General features: G+C 35.6%; 1 protein-coding gene across 1 annotated transcript in view; it reads right to left on the reverse strand.

Annotated features, from left to right (window-relative positions):
- The window catches only part of EYS (eyes shut homolog), a gene marked incomplete at its 5' end in the record, with an annotated part of 1,535,590 nt that overhangs the window by 642,358 nt on the left and 871,791 nt on the right, over positions 1-21,441 (reverse strand). The window contains 1 exon segment of the mRNA XM_082729457.1: positions 592-757. Within this exon segment, the coding sequence (XP_082585583.1) occupies positions 592-757 (166 nt within the window).

The following is a 21,441-nucleotide window of genomic DNA, read 5'->3' on the forward strand; positions in this document are numbered from 1 at the left end:
CAGGCATATATTTAGAAAGGTCTGAAGCACAGGGTATTGCCACATTAAGCAGATCTGGGTAGAACCCTACGGATTCCAAGGTGGAATGTAGTGGGACTGCTATGAGATTCAAAAGTGTACCTATTTTACCTGTTCACAAGAGCAAAAAATGTGAATAAAACTAAAGATGAGGAGTCAAGATGGCAGAGAAGGAGCAGGCTGAGACTACTTCAGCTAGCAGGAGATCAGCTAGATAGCTTATCTAAAGATTGCAAACACCTACAAATCCAACGGCAGAACGAAGAGAAGAAGAACAGCAATTCTAGAAACAGAAAATCAACCACTTTCTGAAAGGTAGGACTGGTGGAGAAGTGAATCCAAAGCGACGGGAAGATAGACTGCAGGCGGAGGGGCCGGCTCCCGGCAAGCGGGGGAGCAACGGAGCACAAAATGAGGACTTTTAAAAGTCTGTTCCGCTGAGGGACATCGCTCCAGAGGCTAAACTGGGGTGAAGGATCAAGGGTGTCTGAATGTCGTAGAGCTTACAGGTATTAGAACGGGGAAGCTGGCTACAGAGACAGAGCCAAAAGTGAGCTCACAGCTCGGGGTTACCTTTAACCGGTCGCAGCTCGGTGAGCTCAGAGCGCGGCCAGAGGTCACGCAGACAGGAGTTATTGGGTGCTATTCTCTGAGGGCGCACTGAGGAGTGGGGCCCCGGCCTCTCAGCTCCTACACGCCAGACCAGGAGGTCGCCATTTTTAATCCGTCCTCCAGAACTCTATGGTAAGCACTCAGGGAACAAAAGCTCCCTAAAGCAAACCCAAGCGGATTATTCAACCCGGCCCCTGGTAAGGGTGATGCAATTCCGCCTGGGGCCAAGACGCTTGAGAATCACTACAACAGGCCCCTCCCCCAGAAGATCAACAAGAAATCCAGCCAAGACCAAGTTCACCTACCAAGGAGTGTGGTTCAATACCAAGGAGAGCAGCAGAATTCCAGAGAAGAAAGCAAAACACGGAAGTCATGGCTTTCTCCCCATGATTCTTTAGTCTAGCAGTTAATTTAATTTTTTTTCTTTTTCAATTTTTCAATTTTTCAATTTTTTTTCTCTTCTTCTGCTAAATTTTTTTTAACTTTTAGGCTTTTCTTTTTTAACTTTTTTTAACTAGGTTATCTATTATCTATTTTTTTCTTTTTTATACTTTTTCTTTATTCATTTTTGTTTTTTAATTGTTTCTATTTTTGCTTTTTTTTTTTTTTTCATTCTGAACCTCTTTATCCCCTTTCTCCCCCCCCCTCACGATATGGGATCTCTTCTGATTTGGTTAAAGCATATTTTCCTGGGGTTGTTGCCAACCTTTTAATATTTTACTTGCTCCTTCATATACTCTTATCTGGACAAAACAAGGCGAAAAAATTCACTACAAAAAAAAGAACAAGAGGCAGTACCGAAGGCTGGGGACCTAATCAATACAGACATTGGTAATATGTCAGATCTAGAGTTCAGAATGATGTTTCTCAACTCTAGCTGGGCTCAAAAAAGGCATGGAAGATATTAGAGAAACCCTCTCAGGAGATACAAAAGCCCTTTCGGGAGAAATAAAAGAACTAAAATCTAACCAAGTTGAATAAAAAAAGCTATTAATGAGGTGCAATCAAAAATGGAGGCTCTCACTGCTATAATATAAATGAGGCTCTCACTGCCTACATATAAATGAGGAAGAAGAAAGAATTAAGCGATATAGAAGACCAAATGACAGTGAATAAAGAAGCTGAGCAAAAGAGGGACAAACAGCTACTGGACCATGAGGGGAGAATTCGAGAGATAAGTGACACCATAAGATGAAGCAACATTAGAATAATTGGGGTTCCAGAAGAAGAAAGAGAGAGGGGAGCAGAAGGTATACTGGAGAGAATTATTGGGGAAGATTTCCCTAATATGCCAAAGGGAACAAGCATCAAAACCCAGGAGGTGCAGAGAACCCCCCTCAACATCAATAAGAATAGGTCCACACCCCGTCACCTAATAGTAAAATTTACAAGTCTTAGTGACAAAGAGTAAATCCTGAAAGCAGCCTGTAACATACAATGGTAAAAATATTAGATTGGCAGCAGACTTGTCCACAGAGACCTGGAAGGCCAGAAAGAGCTGGCATGATATAGTCAGAGCACTAAATGAGAAAAATGTGCAGCCAAGAATACTATATCCAGCTAGGCTATCATTGAAAATAGAAGGAGAGATTAAAAGCTTCCAGAACAAACAAAAACTGAAAGAATTTGCAAACACCAAACCAGCTCTACAGGAAATATTGAAAGGGGTCCTCTAAGCAAAGAGAGAGCCTAAAAAAGTAGTAGATCAGAAAGGAACAGAGACAATATACAGTAACAGTCACCTTATAGGCAATACAGTGGCACTAAATTCATATCTCTCAATAGTTACCCTGAATACTAATGGGCTAAATGCCCCAATCAAAAGACACAGGGTATCAGAATGGATAAAAAACAAAACCCATCTATATGTTGCCTCCAAGAAACTGAATTTAAACCCAAAGACACCTCCAGATTTAAAATGAGGGGGTGGAAAATAATTTACCATGCTAATGGACATCAGAAGAAAGCAGGAGTGGCAATCCTTATATCAGATCAATTAGATTTTAAGTCAAAGACTATAATAAGAGATGAGGAAGGATACTATATCATACTTAAAGGGTCTGTCCAACAAGAAGATCTAACAATTTTAAATATCTATGCCCCCAACGTGAGAGCAGCCAACTATATAAACCAATTAATAACAAAATCAAAGAAACACATCAACAATAATACAATAATAGTAGGGGACTTTAACACTCCCCTCCCTGAAATGGACAGATCATCCAAGCAAAAGATCAACAAGGAAATAAAGGTCTTAAATGACAGACTGGACCAGATGGACATCACAGATATATTCAGAACATTTCATCCCAAAGCAAGAGAATACACATTCTTCTCTAGTGTACAAGGAACATTCTCCAGAATAGATCACATCCTCGGTCCTAAATCAGGTCTCAACCACTATCAAAAGACGGGGATCATTCCCTGCATATTTTCAGATCACAATGCTCTGAAGGTAGAACTCAATTACAAGAGGAAATTTGGAAAGAACCCAAATACATGGAGACTAAACAGCATCCTTCTAAAGAATGAATGGGTCAACCAGGAAATTAAGGATCGAAAAAATTCATGGAAACAAATGAAAATGAAAACACAACTGTTCAAAATCTGTGGGACACAGCAAAGGTTGTCCTGAGAGGAAAATAATAGGGGTACAAGCCTTTCTCAAGAAACAAGAAAGGTCTCAGGTACACAACCTAACCCAACACTTAAAGGAGCTGGAGAAAGAACAAGAAAGAAACCCTAAACCCAGCAGGAGAAGAGAAATCATAAAGATCAGAGCAGAAATCAATGAAATAGAAACCAAAAAACAATAGAATAAATCAACGAACTAGGAGCTGGTTCTTTGAAAGAATTAATAAAATTGTAAACCCCTGGCCAGACTTATCAAAAATAAAAGGGAAAGGACCCAAATAAATAAAATCATGAATGGAAGAGGAGAGATCACAACTAACACCAAAGCAATACAGAACATTATAAGAACATACTATGAGCAACTCTACGCCAACAAATTTGACAATCTGGAAGAAATGGATGCATTCCTAGAGAAATATAAACTACCACAACTGAATCAGGAAGAAATAGAAAGCCTGAACAGGCCCATAACCAGTAAGGAGATTGAAACAGTCATTAAAAATCTCCAAACAAACAAAAGCCCAGGGCCAGACGGCTTCACAGGGGAATTCTACCAAACATTTAAAGAAGAACTAATTCCTATTCTCCTGAAACTGTTCCAAAAAATAGAAATGGAAGGAAAACTTCCAAACTCATTTTATGAGGCCAGCATCACCTTGATCCCAAAACCAGACAATGATCCCATCAAAAAAGAGAACTACAGAGCAATATCCTTGATGAACATAGATGTGAAAATTCTCACCAAAATACTAGCCAATAGGATTCAACAGTACATTAAAAGGAATATTCACCACGACCAAGTGGGATTTATTCCAGGGCTGCAAGGTTGGTTCAACATCTGCAAATCAATCAATGTGATACAACACATCAATAAAAGAAAGAACAAGAACCATATGATACTCTCAATAGATGCTGAAAAAGCATTTGACAAAGTACAACATCCCTTCCTGATCAAAACTCTTCAAAGTGTAGGGATAGAGGGCACATACCTCAATATTATCAAAGCCATCAATGAAAAACCCACTGCAAATATCATTCTCAAAGGAGAAAAACTGAAAGCTTTTCCGCTAAGGTCAGGAACATGGCAGGGATGTCCATTATCACCACTGCTATTCAACATAGTACTAGAGGTCCTAGCCTCAGCAATCAGACAACAAAAGGAAATTAAAGGCATCCAAATCGGCAAAGAAGAAGTCAAACTATCACTCTTCGCAGATGATAGGATACTATATGTGGAAAACCCAAAAGACTCCACTCCAAAACTGCTAGAACTTGTACAGAAATTCAGTAAAATGTCAGGATATAAAATCAATGCACAGAAATCAGTTGCATTTCTCTACACCAACAACAAGACAGAAGAAAGAGAAATTAAGGAGTCAATCCCATTTACAATTGTACCCCAAACCATAAGATACCTAGGAATAAACCTAACCAAAGAGGCAAAGAATTTATACTCAGAAAACTATAAAGTACTCATGAAAGAAACTGAGGAAGACACAAAGAAATGGAAGAGTGTTCCATGCTCCTGGATTGGAAGAACAAATATTGTGAAAATGTCTATGCTACCTAAAGCAATCTACAGATTTAATGCAATTCCTATCAAAGTACCATCCATCTTTTTCAAAGAAATGGAACAAATAATTCTAAAATTTATATGGAACCAGAAAAGACCTCGAATAGCCAAAGGGATATTGAAAAAGAAAGCCAAAGTTGGTGTCATCATAATTCCAGACTTCAAGCTCTATTACAAAGCTGTCATCATCAAGATAGCGTGGTACTGGCACAAAAACAGACACATAGATCAATGGAACAGAATAGAGAGCCCAGAAATAGACCCTCAACTCTATGGTCAACTAATCGTTGACAAAGCAGGAAAGAATGTCCAATGGAAAAAAGACAGCCTCTTCAATAAATGGTGTTGGGAAAATTGGATGGCCATATGCAGAAAAATGAAATTGGACCATTTCCTTACAGCACACACAAAAATAGACTCAAAATGGATGAAGGACCTCAATGTGAGAAAGGAATCCATCAAAATCCTTGAGGAGAACACAGGCAGCAACCTCTTTGACCTCAGCCGCAGCAACATCTTCCTAGGAACATCACCAAAGGCAAGGGAAGCAAGGGCAAAAATAAACTATTGGGATTTTATCAAGATCAAAAGCTTTTGCACAGCAAGGGAAACAGTTAACAAAACCAAAAGACAACTGACAGAATGGGAGAAGACATTTGTAAACAACATATCAGATAAAGGGCTAGTGTCCAAAATCTATAAGAACTTAGCAACCTCAACACCCAAAGAACAAATAATCCAATCAAGAAATGGGCAGAAGACATGACATGAACAGACACTTCTGCAAAGAAGACATCTAGATGGCCAACAGACACATGAAAAAGTGCTCCATATTACTTGGCATCAGGGAAATACAAATCAAAACCACAATGAGATATCACCTCATGCCAGTCAGAATGGCTAAAATTAACAAGTCAGGAAACGACAGATGCTGGCGAGGATGCAGAGAAAGGGGAACCCTCCTACACTGTTCGTGGGAATGCAAGCTGGTGCAACCACTCTTGAAAACAACTTGGAGGTTCCTCAAAACGTTGAAAATAGATCTACCCTATGACCCAGCAATAGCACTACTGGGTATTTACCCTAAAGATACAAACGTAGTGATCCAAAGGGGCACGTGCACCCGAATGCTTATAGCAGCAATGTCCACAATAGCCAAACTATGGAAAGAACTTAGATGTCCATCAACAGATGAATGGATAAAGAAGATGTGGTATATATACACAATGGAATATTATGCAGCTATTAAAAGAAATGAAATCTTCCCATTTGCAACGACGTGGATGGAACTAGAGGGTATCATGCTTAGCGAAATAAGTCAAGCGGAGAAAGACAACTATCATATGATCTCCCTGATACAAGGAAGTGGAGAGGCAACATGGGGGGTTAAAGGGTAGGAGAGGAATAAATGAAACAAGAAGGCATTGGGAGGGACAAACCATAAGTGACTCTTAATCTCACAAAACAAACCGAGGGTTGCTGGGGGGAGGGGGGTTAGGAGAAGGGGGGTGGGGTTATGGACATTGGGGAGGTATGTGCTATGGTGAGTGCTGTGAAGTGTGTAAACCTGGCTATTCTCATACCTGTACCCAGGGGGATAAAAATATAAGTTTATAAAAAATTAAAAATTAAAAAACAAAACAAAAACTAAAGATGTAACTTTGACTAATAATGATAATGTATATTATACTCCATTCTTCACATAGAACCTTTTACATGCATCATCTAATTTGATTCTCTCATCTGAGTCTGGGAAACATGAAAGGCCAATGTTCTTATAAGCCCTATATGTTTATCTAAGATACTAAAGCTTAGGGAAGGTAATTTGACCAAAGTTTGTAGAGCTCAGAAATTGGCTTCTTTCATCAAAGTACATGTTCTTTAACACCAATTTTATTCTGTGTGAACAAGACTGCTTATCCAGTTATTTTAAACATATAGTTTTTGCAATTAAAAAAAAAAAACTCATTTGTAAGAGATCCCATGTAGATCCCTATACTGAATTCTTACATTCTTTGTAATGTGAGAGAATAGTGAATGTAGTTTAACAATTAGCACCAGGAAATGTACAGACAGTGTCCCAATGGGCTCCAAAGTGCTTATAATCTCATTTTTGAGTATTGCTTCTAAAAAATAATTTATAGGGGCACCCAGGTGGCTTGGTTGGTTAAATGTCCGACTCCTGATTTTTGGTTCGGGCTCGGCATGGAGCCTGCTTAAGACTCTCTCTCTCCCTCTCCTGCCCCTCCCCTCTGCTCGCTCTCATGCTCTCTCACTTTCTCTAATATATGTTATATTATATTATATTATATTATATTATATCATATTATATAGAGAGAGCACTCTTAGCTAGTTTACAATAAAACTACTCTGAAATTGAGTTACATTTAATCTTTGAGATGATGTGCAATTTTTCCTTCTCTTGCTATTTAATATTTTAGGAATTTTGCTTTATGGGGTTTTACAGGTATTCCTATTTTATAGGAAATCTACCCACTACTTAAAACATAATTTGATGAGGAAAATAACTTTCCACAGGGAGATGAGACTGTGTAGCACTGGGAAACATTTTTTACCACTTATACTTCTCATCCCATCAATCAATCAATTTATGAGAAAACATAAGGAGAGACTCAGCATTTTTCTGTTGCTCCAGGGCTCCATCAGTCTCCTGAAAGACTCTCATGCAAATTTAGGATGGATCTAGGTGTCCTTGTATTTATTTTTTCTTATGATTCTGACAACTTAATTTTCTATACATAAGATTAGTAACAACAATCCTATAAACATATAAGTTTTTATGTTGAATAAGTAACTTTGGGGGCTTGGGGGAGCTCAGTCGGTTAAGTTTCTGACACTTCGTGTCATCTCAGGTCACAATCTTAGGGTTGTGAGATCAAGCCCCACATCATGCTCTGTGCTCACGTGAAGTCTCCTTGAGATTCTCTTTCTCCCTCTCCCTGTTCACTCTCTCTCTCTTTCTAGATTAAATAAATAAATAAAATACTTACAATTTTAAAAAGTAACTTTTATCTGCTAGTGTACATCATCATAATAGAACTCTAGAGCCCTAAGTATGGATAAAAATTACATAGTCATGTCACATTGTATATTCATCAGAAGCCATCAGATTTAGATTACAACGGTTGCCCATGATACATTTGGGAATACAGAACTGATTTAACAAGTTCTAAAAACTAATTGTTGGTGTGTATGTTTTGTTAATTTCCAGTAAAATGAAATACAAATGTTATTACCAGTACTATCCTTTATGTAACATAACCAAAGTGATCTCTTAATAATTTATATTATAATTAATAAAACTTGAAAACCCCCTTTTAATTTTCTAGATATATTGCTGTTTATTTGGCGCAACATTTCAAAAGTATTTGCCCTATGCTTGAGAAATTAAATAGTTAATTCTTCACTCATACGTAAACAGAATCATAAATATATTTACTTACTAAATATTCTTTTTTGTGTACTTTTTTTTTCTTACAACCTATCATATTACTTCAGTAATGCCTGTAGTCTAATTATCCCCCTCAATCTGTCTTGGCAGTTATCAGCTTTAATTCTTTTTGATACTCAGATTTTACTGATAGATAATAAGATAAATAGAGGTGTTAATGGTGATTATCCATATCTCATCTTAATCCTAGCCATAAGTTTTTGGTTAAATTTAACTGTCAACTCTTCATCTGGTCTTTCAATACTGTTAGAGGTTCAAGACATTTCTGCTATTAACTAGCAGCTGGCCACAGGGAAAAGTACAAAAGAAAAATCATGCTCCCCAAAATTGTGGGACATAGATACATAGATAAAAGGGAGACCATGCAAGTTAAAAAATACATAGAAAATGTGATCTTATACACATACACATATATATACACAAATATAAATGAATTATATATGTACACACACACACACATACACACACATATATATATATATGGAGTGCTCAGAGCAGGCTTCCCAAAAATATGCCAGAGTGGCATACTGATTATTTTGAATTAAAGTTATTTGAGAAACAGCTGGTGTAAGTAGGACACTCTGACCTTCTCTGCCCCACTGAAAGGAGGAAATAAATCTCCAATGTTAAAGGTAACTTCCCTGCACAAGGAGATAGAGAGACATACCAAAGTCAGAAAACTGAGGGCCAAGGAGCCTATGGAAATAAACTGTTTAGTTTCTTCAATAATTAGTACCCAAGCCTAAGTTTCTTTGTCTTGTCAGTTCTTCACAAATGTATTGCTTCTTGTCTAAAAGGTACATAAAGGGATGCCTGGGTGGCTCAGTTGGTTGGAAACCTGCCTTCGGCTCAGGTCATGATCCTGGAGTCCTGGGATCGAGTCCCGCATTGGGCTCCCAGCTCCACGGGGAGTCTGCTTCTCTCTCTGACCTTCTCCTCCCCCATGCTCTCTCTCAAATAAATAAATAAAATCTTTAAAGATAAATAAATAAAATAAAATAAAAGGTACATAAATACCTTGCTATGGCCCTTTCTGGGATTATATATATATATATATATATATATATATATATATATATATACCTGACTTTTGTATATATGAAATTAAATTTGTTTTTTCTCTTGTTAATCTGCCTTGCATCAATTTAATTATAAGACCAGCTGAAAGAATCAAGAGGGATAGGAGAAAATTTCCCCCTCCCATCAATGTGTATACACACACATACACACACACACACAAACACAGAGCAGTCTTTAATTTGCACTGATGGAAGTGGTTCTTGCATTAAAAAACATTTCCCTCAGGTGTAACAGGTTAGAGAATATATTTTGAAAACAGCTACTTCTAGGAAACTCTAAAAGGCTTACTGGCCACTGACACTTTAGTATTAATTTTACTGACATGGAAATTCATCATTTTATAATAAGTCAAGGCATAAAGTATATACATATGTCATGTTTCCTCACTTATTTGTACTGTGTGACATTTTTAAGCCACTGCTAGTCCTTTTGGAATTAAGTATAGAAAAAAAAAAAAAAAGAAGAGATGATACCTTTTTTTGTTATAAGATTATTGGGGGGTAGGGGAAGAAGGTTACAAGCCAAAAAAGTGAAGAGCCAGAAAAATCAGGATAAGAAGACTGCTAGGGGTTGTAACCATCCTGGAAGTAGCATTAATGGAAAGCTGAAAAACAAACACATGAAATACAGAGTTCATTTTCTGCAGATCCATTTTGAAACTACTACATATCATGAAAATTCCAGTGGTTTAACAGAAACACATTATATTACTGAAAGATCATCTGGTCAAGAACAATTCTAATGGCTGGGGCACCTGAGTGGCTCAGTCAGCTAAGTGTCTGACTCTTGATCTCAGCTCAGGTCTTGATCTCAAGGTGGTGAGTTCAAGCTCTATGTTGGGCTCCATGCTGGGCATGGAGCCTACTTAAAAAATAAATAAATAATTTGAAAAATACATATACATATATGAACAATTCTAATGATAAGCATATTGGACCTGGACTGAAGACTGGAATAGGGACTCATTACCTCATAGTTGTGCAAATTTGGGGCAAAATATGTCTTTCATTTTTCTTAGAGCAATGAAAGTTGAGTCCACTTTGATTTTGGATAAATAATTTGAAACTCATACTATCGCACAGAAGAGCTAAATAGTATTAAATTTTATTAAGCAAAGCAATAAATTTTATTCTATAAAATTACTTATATTTAATATCATTTATCTATATTATGCCTGTAAATAAGTGGATGAGTAATAAACATTTAAAGGGGACCAATGGCTTTTAAAAAGCCATTAAAATCTATCCATTATTAGAATGTCTCCAAACTGTAATAATCAAATTTATATTTTTATTTTCCTACTATTAAAAAAAAAAAACAACTTCCACTTCACAATATTGAGGACACATACTATAACACAAAATTCATTCTTTAAATTCCAAAGTTGTTAAAGATAAAGACATGTTAATTTGAGTGATATAAAGTTTAGAGAACAAACTGCAATAAAAAGTGAGAAATAAAAGATATGAATTTCCCTGGGAAAATATCTTGTAAAGATTTGAAGCTTCCTGTCATCTGGATGTCCTTGTACATCTCAGTGAGCTCAGTGGGCTATGCAGGGTAACCTGACATATTAAGGTTAAAAATTACTCTGATTTCATTCAAGGACTGCTGGATATGTCAGCACATAGATGGTTTGGTGAAAAATATATCAACTCTAAAACATTTAACTAGTGGGATTTTTACTCCATTTTCACTCACACTTCCCACCATCTAGTGTTGCCATTTCCTGAGGCTTTTGTAGATTCTATACTATTAATCACCATGCTTTTCTACTTTTCTCATTGCCAATTTTCGTTTCCAAATTCTCTGGTCTGTTTACTCTGTTACCATTTGTCCAACTGTTTTTCAGCTTCCAAATTTTTACATCTGTTTTCTCCTTTGCCATTATATTTATCCTAGTGGACTTCTACCTTAAAAAATATTATACTCATTATTTGTGATTTCAGGAGGTAAATTTATAAGTTTAATTAATCATCTTTAACTGGACTGTTAGTTTTTGTTAATCTACATCTTTCAGTTAGAAAGGCTCTAGAATTCTTTATGTTTCTACAGAATTGCTTCTAAGAATAGTTAATAAATACTCAGCTTTAGTTTTAAAGGAACATCCAAAATACATGTAAACTCTGCCTCAATCTATTGGGATTACATTACAGTTCTGATCTTTGTTGAAACTCTAAGTTTATCAAGAGATTTTAGACCTGTAGACTCTGCCCTCCTTGTAGAGAAGTATTCTATATTATGGCTCATTTTATTACTTTTAATCTACATTTATAACTGTTACTTAAGCTAATGCTGTCCACAGGTTGATACTTACATTCAAGACTCTACAGCCTTGGAATAATATTTTTTAATCCAAGCTTCATCTAATTTTTTAAATCCAATTGGAATCCTTAGATATACCTGATACTTTGACTTTTTCAATTTTTGGAATTTACAGAAAGGCAGGAATTATGTAATTAGATGCATAATTTGGTTTATAATGTAAAAATAGTAATCAGAACTATTTTGCTTTATTGTAACAGCAGTGTCATGACGGATATAGTATAAAGTGAGACTAGGGATTTCCCAGAGTTGCTGGATATTTGCTAATTCTAAAAAAAAAAGGTCTTAATTGAATAATCAGATTCCATTTCCTTCCATTCTGGGAGAATGTAGGGCTAATTTGCCTAACAAATACATTGGCCAAATATTTTCATAAGCACTTGAAATGAACTGTTGAGCTGAAAAAGAATCTTTAGAGGCCAACCTTGATGTGCAAGTTAAAAACTGTACAAATGTTAAGTGCAATGAAGACAGTTATATTCCTGAAGGCTGACCTCTGTGGAACTCTGGAGATATTAAACTTCTGTTTTGATGAGGCACATGTTATAAAAGATGAATGTAGGTTCCATTTAAGATTAGGAATCAAATAAGAAATCCCTGCATAAACTGAACTTCAAAATAAGGACATGTAAATAAACTTGTCCTATAGAAGTTGGCAAAGAAATGATTGTATGGCCACAGTGCTGGGAAAAAGGGAAAAAAAAATATTCTGAAAATTTATAACCAAAATTCAGTTCTCCTCTATGTTTGCAGAATGAATTCACCAATATATATATATATATATATATATATATATATATATATATATATTCACTATATATATAACTCTAGATATATTAATTTAATGTGTGTGTGTATTCATATTCATTTAAAAGAAAACTTCAAATCTAGAATTTGTTTTGAAGTGTTGCACAGTTTGTAGTACCCAAGCATTTGGCAGAAAAAAATTACCACAAAACCCAAGTAGAATAATACTTTTCTTTTTAGGATGAGCTTGGGTTCAGTTTATTTCATATGCAGATAGATGGATACCGAAAAAAAAAGAGATACTTGTATGCATTTCATAGCTCTAACCAGAGTTCTAAGAATTCCTACAAATAAAACCTCACAGCATGGTGTTTTCAAAGAATTATCAAAAAAATAAAAAACAAGCAAACAAACAACAACAACAAAACAAAGCACCATGAAGATAACTACCAAGAAAAGTATAACAAACACACACTTTGGATAATGTAATAACCTAATGTAGAATATAAAACAGTTTTGCTCAATATGTTTAAAATAAAAGGTAGAATAAAAATGCAAAGAATGAGAAACTATTATATATGACCAAGAAGATTTGAAAAGGAGTCAAATAAAACTCGTAGAAATGAAAAATAAAATGTATGAAATTAAAAACTCAGTGGAAGACACAGTTTAAAAGATCATTAATCTACTGAAAGCTAGACATGAATAAATATTCAGAGTGCAGCAGAGAAAACTCTACCCAAAACATATGAAAACAAGGTTAAGAAACATACTGGATAGAGAGAAAAATCTAATACATATGCAGCAAGAGTTCAAAAGGAGAGAAGAAAAAATATGGAAAAGCAATATTGAAGAATATTGAAAATTTTACACAATAAAGCAACCTAAACAAAAGAGTACAAGATTTATAGGTAAGACTAAAAATATAATAACTGATCTGTGGAATAAATAAGATAGAGTTAAAAATGGAAAACAATATTAGATGAAGAGAAGGGCAGAGATGAGAAGCTATGTTCAAAGATCCTTGTAGTTGGTAAGAAAATAGAATATATTTACACATTGTACATATGTATGATGAAAATGTAAAGATTAACATTAAAAAAACAGTAACAGCATATAACTTATACTTTTAGGGGAAAGACTCAATAAAAAGATAGCTCCTACAATCAAAAAAGTAGGCAAGGAGGAAAAGTCAAAAGGAAAATATGTAGAACACAAATAAGATGATGTAATACTTCTAAATATCTGAAATCACATTAAGTATAAAAGAAATGCACTTGACTCATCTCTGCCATTTATAGTGTGAAACCAAAACTTAAGCACATGAAGAAGCTGTTTTCCAAACTTCTTAATTTGCAGCAAGAGTAATATCCTTATGTTTTAGTAAAGCAAAAGAAATATTGGGGGAAAAGATAGGTGTGTTTAGAGAGGGGGAAAAGTATGCTATGGGCATACATTCCCCCAAAACCAAAGAGCTGAAGGATTTTGATTAAGAGTTCTAAGATATGAAGAAGATACTGTACAGTCATGGAAGTATGGAGTTAAGAATTCTCAGAAGTCTCCTAAGAAAAATTAACATAAAGGAAGGAGAGATTTATCTTCTCTTTAAGTCATTCAAATACTAAAGAAATCAAGAACAAGTAAGTACTGACCTTTTTTTTTGGTCTAAAAAGACCAAGGAACAAAACAGATGTCCTTACAAGAAAGAGACAGAAAGCAAATATTTCAAAATGATACAGAGACAATATTTTGCCCTTGTGAACAAAACTGAAATTGTTCATAATTAAAAGTCATATGTAAAAAAAATATTATTTCTATGTGGTTTAATAAGTAAATGGGAAAACAACTTTTTAATCCTTTTGGCAGAACATATGGCAGAATACTTCTGTGATTTTAGGAAAAAGAAATATTTTTTAAAAAGACAGAAAGACAATAAAAAATGAATGTATAGACATGTTTGAGGACATTAATTTAAAGATTTGTGTTCTTCTGGGGCGCCTGGGTGGCTCAGTGGGTTAAAGCCTCTGCCTTCAGCTCGGGTCATGATCCCAGGGTCGTGGGATCGAGCCCCGCATCGGGCTCTCTGCTCAGCGGGAAGCCTGCTTCCCCTCTCTCTCTGCCTGCCTCTCTGTCTACTTGTGATTTCTATTTGTCAAATAAATAAATAAAATCTTAAAAAAAAAAAAAAGATTTGTGTTCTTCTGAAAACACTAAAAATTTTTAAAAAGCCATAAACACCAAGAAGACATTTGCAAACATATAACTGAGATCAATAACACAATATTAAACACAGAATCCAAAATTAAACATGGACAAACTAAAACTATAATCCAATAAAAGCCATTAATCCAGTCAAAAGTCAGAGAAGCCTTGGGAAAATTTTTCTGAGAGAAAAAATATGAATTACCAGTAACACAGGAAAAATTCAATCTTTATTAGCATTCAGGGATTACAAATTACTCCAAAGAGGTATTTTTTATAATTACCTAAAATGCAAAAACTTTACACTCTTACAATACACAGCAAGAGAGGGAACATAAGCAAGGGGAGTGTGAGAGGGAGAAGCAAGCTTCCTGCTGAGCAGGGAGCCAGATGCAGGGCTCAAGAAATGTCTCTGTTTTAAATGACGTACCTGAGGACTCTACCTCTGATTTAAGTCCTGGATGGTTCAGTATCTATCTTGGGAAGCAAAGGTGTGTCCTTTAATGAACAATCTGGGACAGAAACTCAACTATTTATTTTTCTTTATTATTTTTCCACAGCATATCCTCCCATTCACTCCTCCTCAAAAGTCATTATTTTTCAAGTTTTTCTAAAAATAGGGAACTATTACAAAGAAGTTTAAATAGCAAAATTAATATAACTCATAGGTTTAAGTTTACCAGCTCTAAGAATTTTCAATAACTCAATCTCAAAATTCTATAGCTCCACATGCACAAATGATACAATGCTCCTTTTTATAGACAATGATGAAAATATTCATGAATAATTGGTTCTACATTCATCCCACTAGCACTTTCTAAGATTCCTATGAATCCAGGGAATATTGGGAAGCCCAGGAAGGGACATGGCATGACTTAGTTTATTGCACTACAGCTTGCCCACAGGCAAGGGCCCTTATTGAGACAAGATCTCTTCCCTTCTTGCTTTGAGAAATTAACAAACTGGGTGATAGCTCTTGTTTTGTACCTTTGTCTCTAAAAGAAGTAATATTCAGAGCCAGAATTAGGGAAACATTCCCCAAGGTTGCTAGAAAAGGAGATTCTTCACTCTTGGCCAGAATAAATGAATTCACTACATTTATTCTTTCATTCAGTTTTTCAGCTGTGACAGGCCAAATGTCCACTGTGAGACAAGAACTATTATTTCACTTATCATTTTTTCCTCTTCAGGGAATAATTTTTCTCATTTCAAAGGAAATTGTTTCTCATCCTTTATGAACTCTTTAATGGCTTTTGTTATCTCAGACTTCCTGTGCCCTTTATAGTTTATTCTGGAATTACAGTAGGATACCAGAATTCATTACAGAAGGAAATGGAGTAATCATCAAAACATTATAGTACTGGCACAAAAACAGACACACAGATCAAGGGAACAGAAAAGAGAACCAGAAATGGACCCTCAACTCTATGGTCAACTACTCTTTGACAAATAGGAAAGAATATGCAATGGAATAAAGACAGTCTCTTCAACAAATGGTATTGGGAAAACTGGATAGCCACATGCAGAAGAATGAAAATCATTTCCTTGTACCATATACAAAAAAAAAAAAAAAATCAAAATGGATGAAAGACCTAAAAGTGAGACAATAATCTAGCAAAATCCTAGAAGAGAACATAGGTAGCAACCTCTCTGATCCCAGCCACAGCAACTTCTTGCTAGACATGTCTCCAAAGACAAGGGAAACAAGGCAAAAATGAGCCATTGGGACCTCATCAAGGTAAAAATTTTTTGCACAGCAAAGGAAACAGTGCACAAAACCAAAAGACAACCTACAGAACAGGACAAGAAATTTTCAAATGTTTTATCAGATAAAGGGTTAGTATCCGAAATCTATAAAGAACTTATACAACTCAACACCCCCAAAAAACAAGTCAATAAATGGGCAGAAAATATGAACAGACACTTCTCTACAGAAGCCAACAGACACATGAAAAAATGCCCTACAACACTGGGCATCAGGGAAATACAAATCAAAACCACAATCACACCAGTCAAAATGGCTAAAACTAGTAAGTCAGGAAACAACAAATGTTGGCAAGGATGCAGAGAAATACACTGCTGGGGGAATGCAACTTGGTACAATCACTCTGGAAAACAGTACGGAGATTCCTCAGTTGAAAACAGAGCTACCCTATGACCCTGCAATTGCACTACTTATATTTACCCCAAAAGATACAAACGTAGTGATCCAAAGAGGCATATGCACCCAATGTTTATAGCAGCAATGTCTGCAATAGAGCCCAGATACCCATCATCAAATGACTGGCTAAAGATGTGGAGATAAACACACACATAAACACACACAAACAGAGGAATATTATTCAACCATCAAAAAAATAAAATCTTGCCATTTGCAACAACATGGATGGAACTAAAGGGTATTATGCTAAGTGAAATAAGTCAGAGAAAGATAATTAATGATTTCGCTCATGTGGAATTTAAGAAACAAAACAGGACAGCATAGAGGGAGGGAGGGAAGGAAAAATAAAACAAGACAAAATCAGAGCGGGAAACAAACCATAAGAGAGTCTCAAGCAAAGGAAACAAACTAAGAGTTGCTGGAGGGGAGAGGGGTAGGGGATGGAGTAAATGGGTGATGGGCATTAAGGAGGGCATGTGATGTAGTGAGCCCTGGGTGTTGTATACAACTGATGAATCACTGAACTCTATATCTGAAAGAAATAATACACTATGTCAACTAACTGTATTTAAATAAAAATAAAATTATAAAGAAAAAAGAGAGAGAAATGGAAAAACTGAGTAAAAATACAAATTAGATACAGCTGCAAGATTCTAAGTATCCATAAGCCTTCCCTCTGATGACCGTCCTAATGGAATCAAAGTAAAAACGACCCTACTGCTGTCACTGCGTTATTATAACTGTTTGAAAGAAGTAAGAAGCTGGGGTGCCTGGGTGGCTCCGTTGGTTAAGTGTCTGCCTTCAGTTCAGGTCTGGATCCCAGGGTCCTGGGATGGAGCCCTGCCTAGGGTTCCCTGCTCAGCAGAGAGCCTGATTCTCTTTCTCCCTCTGCCTGCTGCTCTGCCTACTTGTGCTGTCTCTCTGTCAAATAAATAAATAAAATCTTAAAAAAAAAAAAGAAAGAAAGAAAGAAAGAAGTGAGAATCCTATGAGAATCCACTCTCCCAAATGTCTGAGACTAGTCTTAACTTAGCCCATTACAAATTAATTACTCTCAGAAGTCCACCAAAAAAGGCTGAGAACATGGGCATACTTAAATATGTCTGTTTAAATAGACACATCAGAAACAGAAACAAAATACTTCTCAAATATTAATCTACATACATCTTAAAAAAGTACTTCAAGGAGTTTAAATGAGACATAAAACAAGAGTTGTTTTAAAAATCACTGTCATTTCAATGCAACAATTTTGTTATCATTGGTCCATCAAAGCTTAATATGTCATAATGACATCCTGGAATAATCACATGCATACTATCCCTCAATTGTAAAGTCTGATTTAATCCTTGTGTTTTTGTGAAGAAATTCAACTAAAACACTTTGATATTTCACTCAAGATGAAAGAATGTATTTTTATAAATTAATTTGAATTAAAATTATAATATTTAGCCCATAATTTTGCCACAGGGAATGATTAATATTAACCACTGGTGTTTCCTATTACAGATCTTCTGTGATATATCATGGGATTATGCCCCAACAAGCCCATCATGAATCAAAAATATTCTAAGTTAAAAATGTATTTAATACACTTAACCTACCAAATATCATGGCTTAACCTAGCCTACCTTAAGCAAGCTCAGAACACTTACATTAATCTACAGTCGGGCAAAAATCAAGTGTTGAATATCTCAAGTAATTTACTGAACACTGTCCTGAAAGCGAAAAACACAATGCTTGTATTAGGTGGGACAGAATGTTTGTATCAGTTTACATTTGGGCTCATGTGGCTAACTGGGAGCTGTGTCTTGCTACCCATGGCCAGCATCACAGGAGTTATCATACTACATATTACTAGTGCAGGAAAAGATCAAAATTAAAAATTCAAATCACAATTTCTACTAAATATGTACTTTTTTGCACCATCATGAAGTAAAAAAAATTGTAAGCTGAACAATCCTAAATTGTTATGAAACAAAAATCATGATGGTAGTAACTATGTAGCATTTATTTTATTAGTCAACCATATTTGTTAGGCAAAAGAAGATTTAGAAGAAAATTTACGTTTCTAAAATAAAATAGGAAGATCGAGCTGTAACTTAGTAAAACTCTAGGTGTATTTATCTTATTGTATTTCATGTAGTTTGGGAAATTAAAGGTTGAAACAGTAAAGTCTAAGTGTTATCAATAACATCAAATTTGGTGTCATGTTTATTTAATAGCATATAAATGGAGAAATATTTACCCAATGCCACGGCATATAAAATATTATTGGTGATATTTTAATATAAATAAAAAATAACAGTAATTGTTATACGTAAGTCAATCTGTTGTCAGTAAATGTTTTTCAACTGACACACTTAAGCACTAATGAATAAAATATTTGCTAATATGACCTTTTTAGAATTCATGATTACAAAGCCAACACAGAAATCCTAATGCCACTTGTAAGTAAATGCTAGGAAATCAAATATAATTGTATTACATATTAATAAATAACAGTAAATAAAAGGCCATGTGCCTATTTTTCACATTAAAATTATTTAATTTCCTTTTGATAGATGTCAGAATTATAGTAAGCTATTGATTACATAACCAATGTTATAAATAGTCACTAAAAGAATAAAAAAGAATCTCTGGGACTCTCTGGACTTCTCTGGACTTCTAGAAGTCTCTGGGCTTCCACTTTGAGACTTGTGGAACACCAGCCAGAATGGTTCCCACATAGAATGGGGCCACCTGTCAATATAATTTAGAGAAGTCTATAGCCCACCTTTAGTAGCGTGACTTAGTTGTTGATACTAGGAAAACTGTGTGCTGGACAGATAGGACTGTAAGTCAATAAATACCTTCACTTTTTATTTCAGGATATTCCTACAAGCCAATTTATCACAACCAGTTATCTGCTCATCTGATCAAAATGGCTCACTTATCAAGCAATAGCTTACTTATCAGGGATTGCTTCAAAACCTTAGCTTATCTGTGTCTACAAATTCTAAGCTATTACACATACTTCCATTTTTGTCCACTTTCAACTCTCCAATTTGAAAGACCCTCTCCTTTAAACATTTTAAACTCACTCCCCCATATTTGTTACTAACCCACTTCTAATTTCCCTTCTGAGATACTTCTAAGATTCTGTCAGTTTGTTCTCCCCTACTTCAGTGCACCATAATAAACTTATTCTTATTTATAAACACACTACATGCTGATATTTTGGTGACTTCTACATACGAATTCATAATTTGACCAAGGCTAGAAAAAATACTAAATAATGATTTCCTGTTGTTAAAGTATAATGAAAACACACACATGATACCATGGGAGGTTCCTTTCCTGTTTAAGGAAAAGGTAACTAGGAAACAGCACATGCATTTCCCACTATCAGTCACTCATCTTCTATTTATTTATTGTTCATTAAGATTATTGCTTAGAATCATAGAATGAATACAAGAGAATACTCTAAAAATGACTCAAGCCCTATTGGTATTCTAGAAGCTTATCAAGTTAATTATAAATTTGCACACTTCATGATGACAGGAACTGCAGATCATAACTATTTTCACTTTCTTCTATTAATATTGATGGTCATGGTTAATTACCAGTTTCATCAGAATTAATCCATTGTGGTAAATGTTCATGTACAGACTGTTTCTAAAACCTGCATTAGAGGCAGAAAGTCTTTGTTAAGATGTAGCATGTTATGTATTCAAGGGGAGCAACACAGTAAAGTGATTAAACAATTTGAGTTTTGGAGTCAGAAAACTTATGTTCAATTTAATAACTGTGAGTCTTTGTGTAATTTACTTAAACTTTGATTTTCCTCAACTATGAAATAATATATAGCTTTTGTGTGGTCCCAATTCTAACTATTAACTCTCTTATGAACTCAGCTCTCTTTGGTCACAGTAAAGGGCAGGGAAAGCATTCAGAACAATGTATGGCCACCGTTATTTTCAAACTGAGCTGTTTCTCCTGGGGTCTCCCACCAGGACGTATTGGCTAACCAGAAAACAGGTGAGTGAGAAAACACGGATTTAAAAATATCTTTCTGGGGCGCCTGGGTGGCTCAGTGGGTTAAAGCCTCTACCTTTGGTTCAGGTCATGATGGCAGGGTCCTGGGATCAAGCCCCACAAGGCGGGGGGGTTGGGGGTAGTCTCTGCTCAGCAGGGAGCCTGATTCTCCCTCTCCCTCTGCCTGCCTCTCTGCCTACTTGCGATCTGTCAAATAAATAAATAAAATCTTTAAAAAAATTAAAATATATATATATATATATATATATATATATACACACACATAATCTTTCCCTTGGGGCACCTGGGTGGATCAGTGGGTTAAAGCCTCTGCCTTCGGCTCAGGTCATGATCCCGGGGTCCTGGGATCAAGCCCCGCATCAGCTCTCTGCTCGGCGGGAAGCCTGCTTCCCCCTCTCTCTGTGCCTGCCTCTCTGCCTACTTGTGACTTCTGTCTGTCAAATAAATAAATACAATCTTTAAAAAAAAAAATCTTTCCTTTTTCTTCTACACTGTGCTCAAGGTAGTAGTATATTAGCAAGTCTGAATTACCAAAAACATTCTTGTGTTCACAAATCCTTGTCTGTTCTGATGTCTTCATTT

This window comes from Mustela nivalis, assembly GCF_964662115.1.
Source record: "Mustela nivalis genome assembly, chromosome: 5".
Classification (NCBI taxonomy): Eukaryota; Metazoa; Chordata; class Mammalia; order Carnivora; family Mustelidae; genus Mustela; species Mustela nivalis.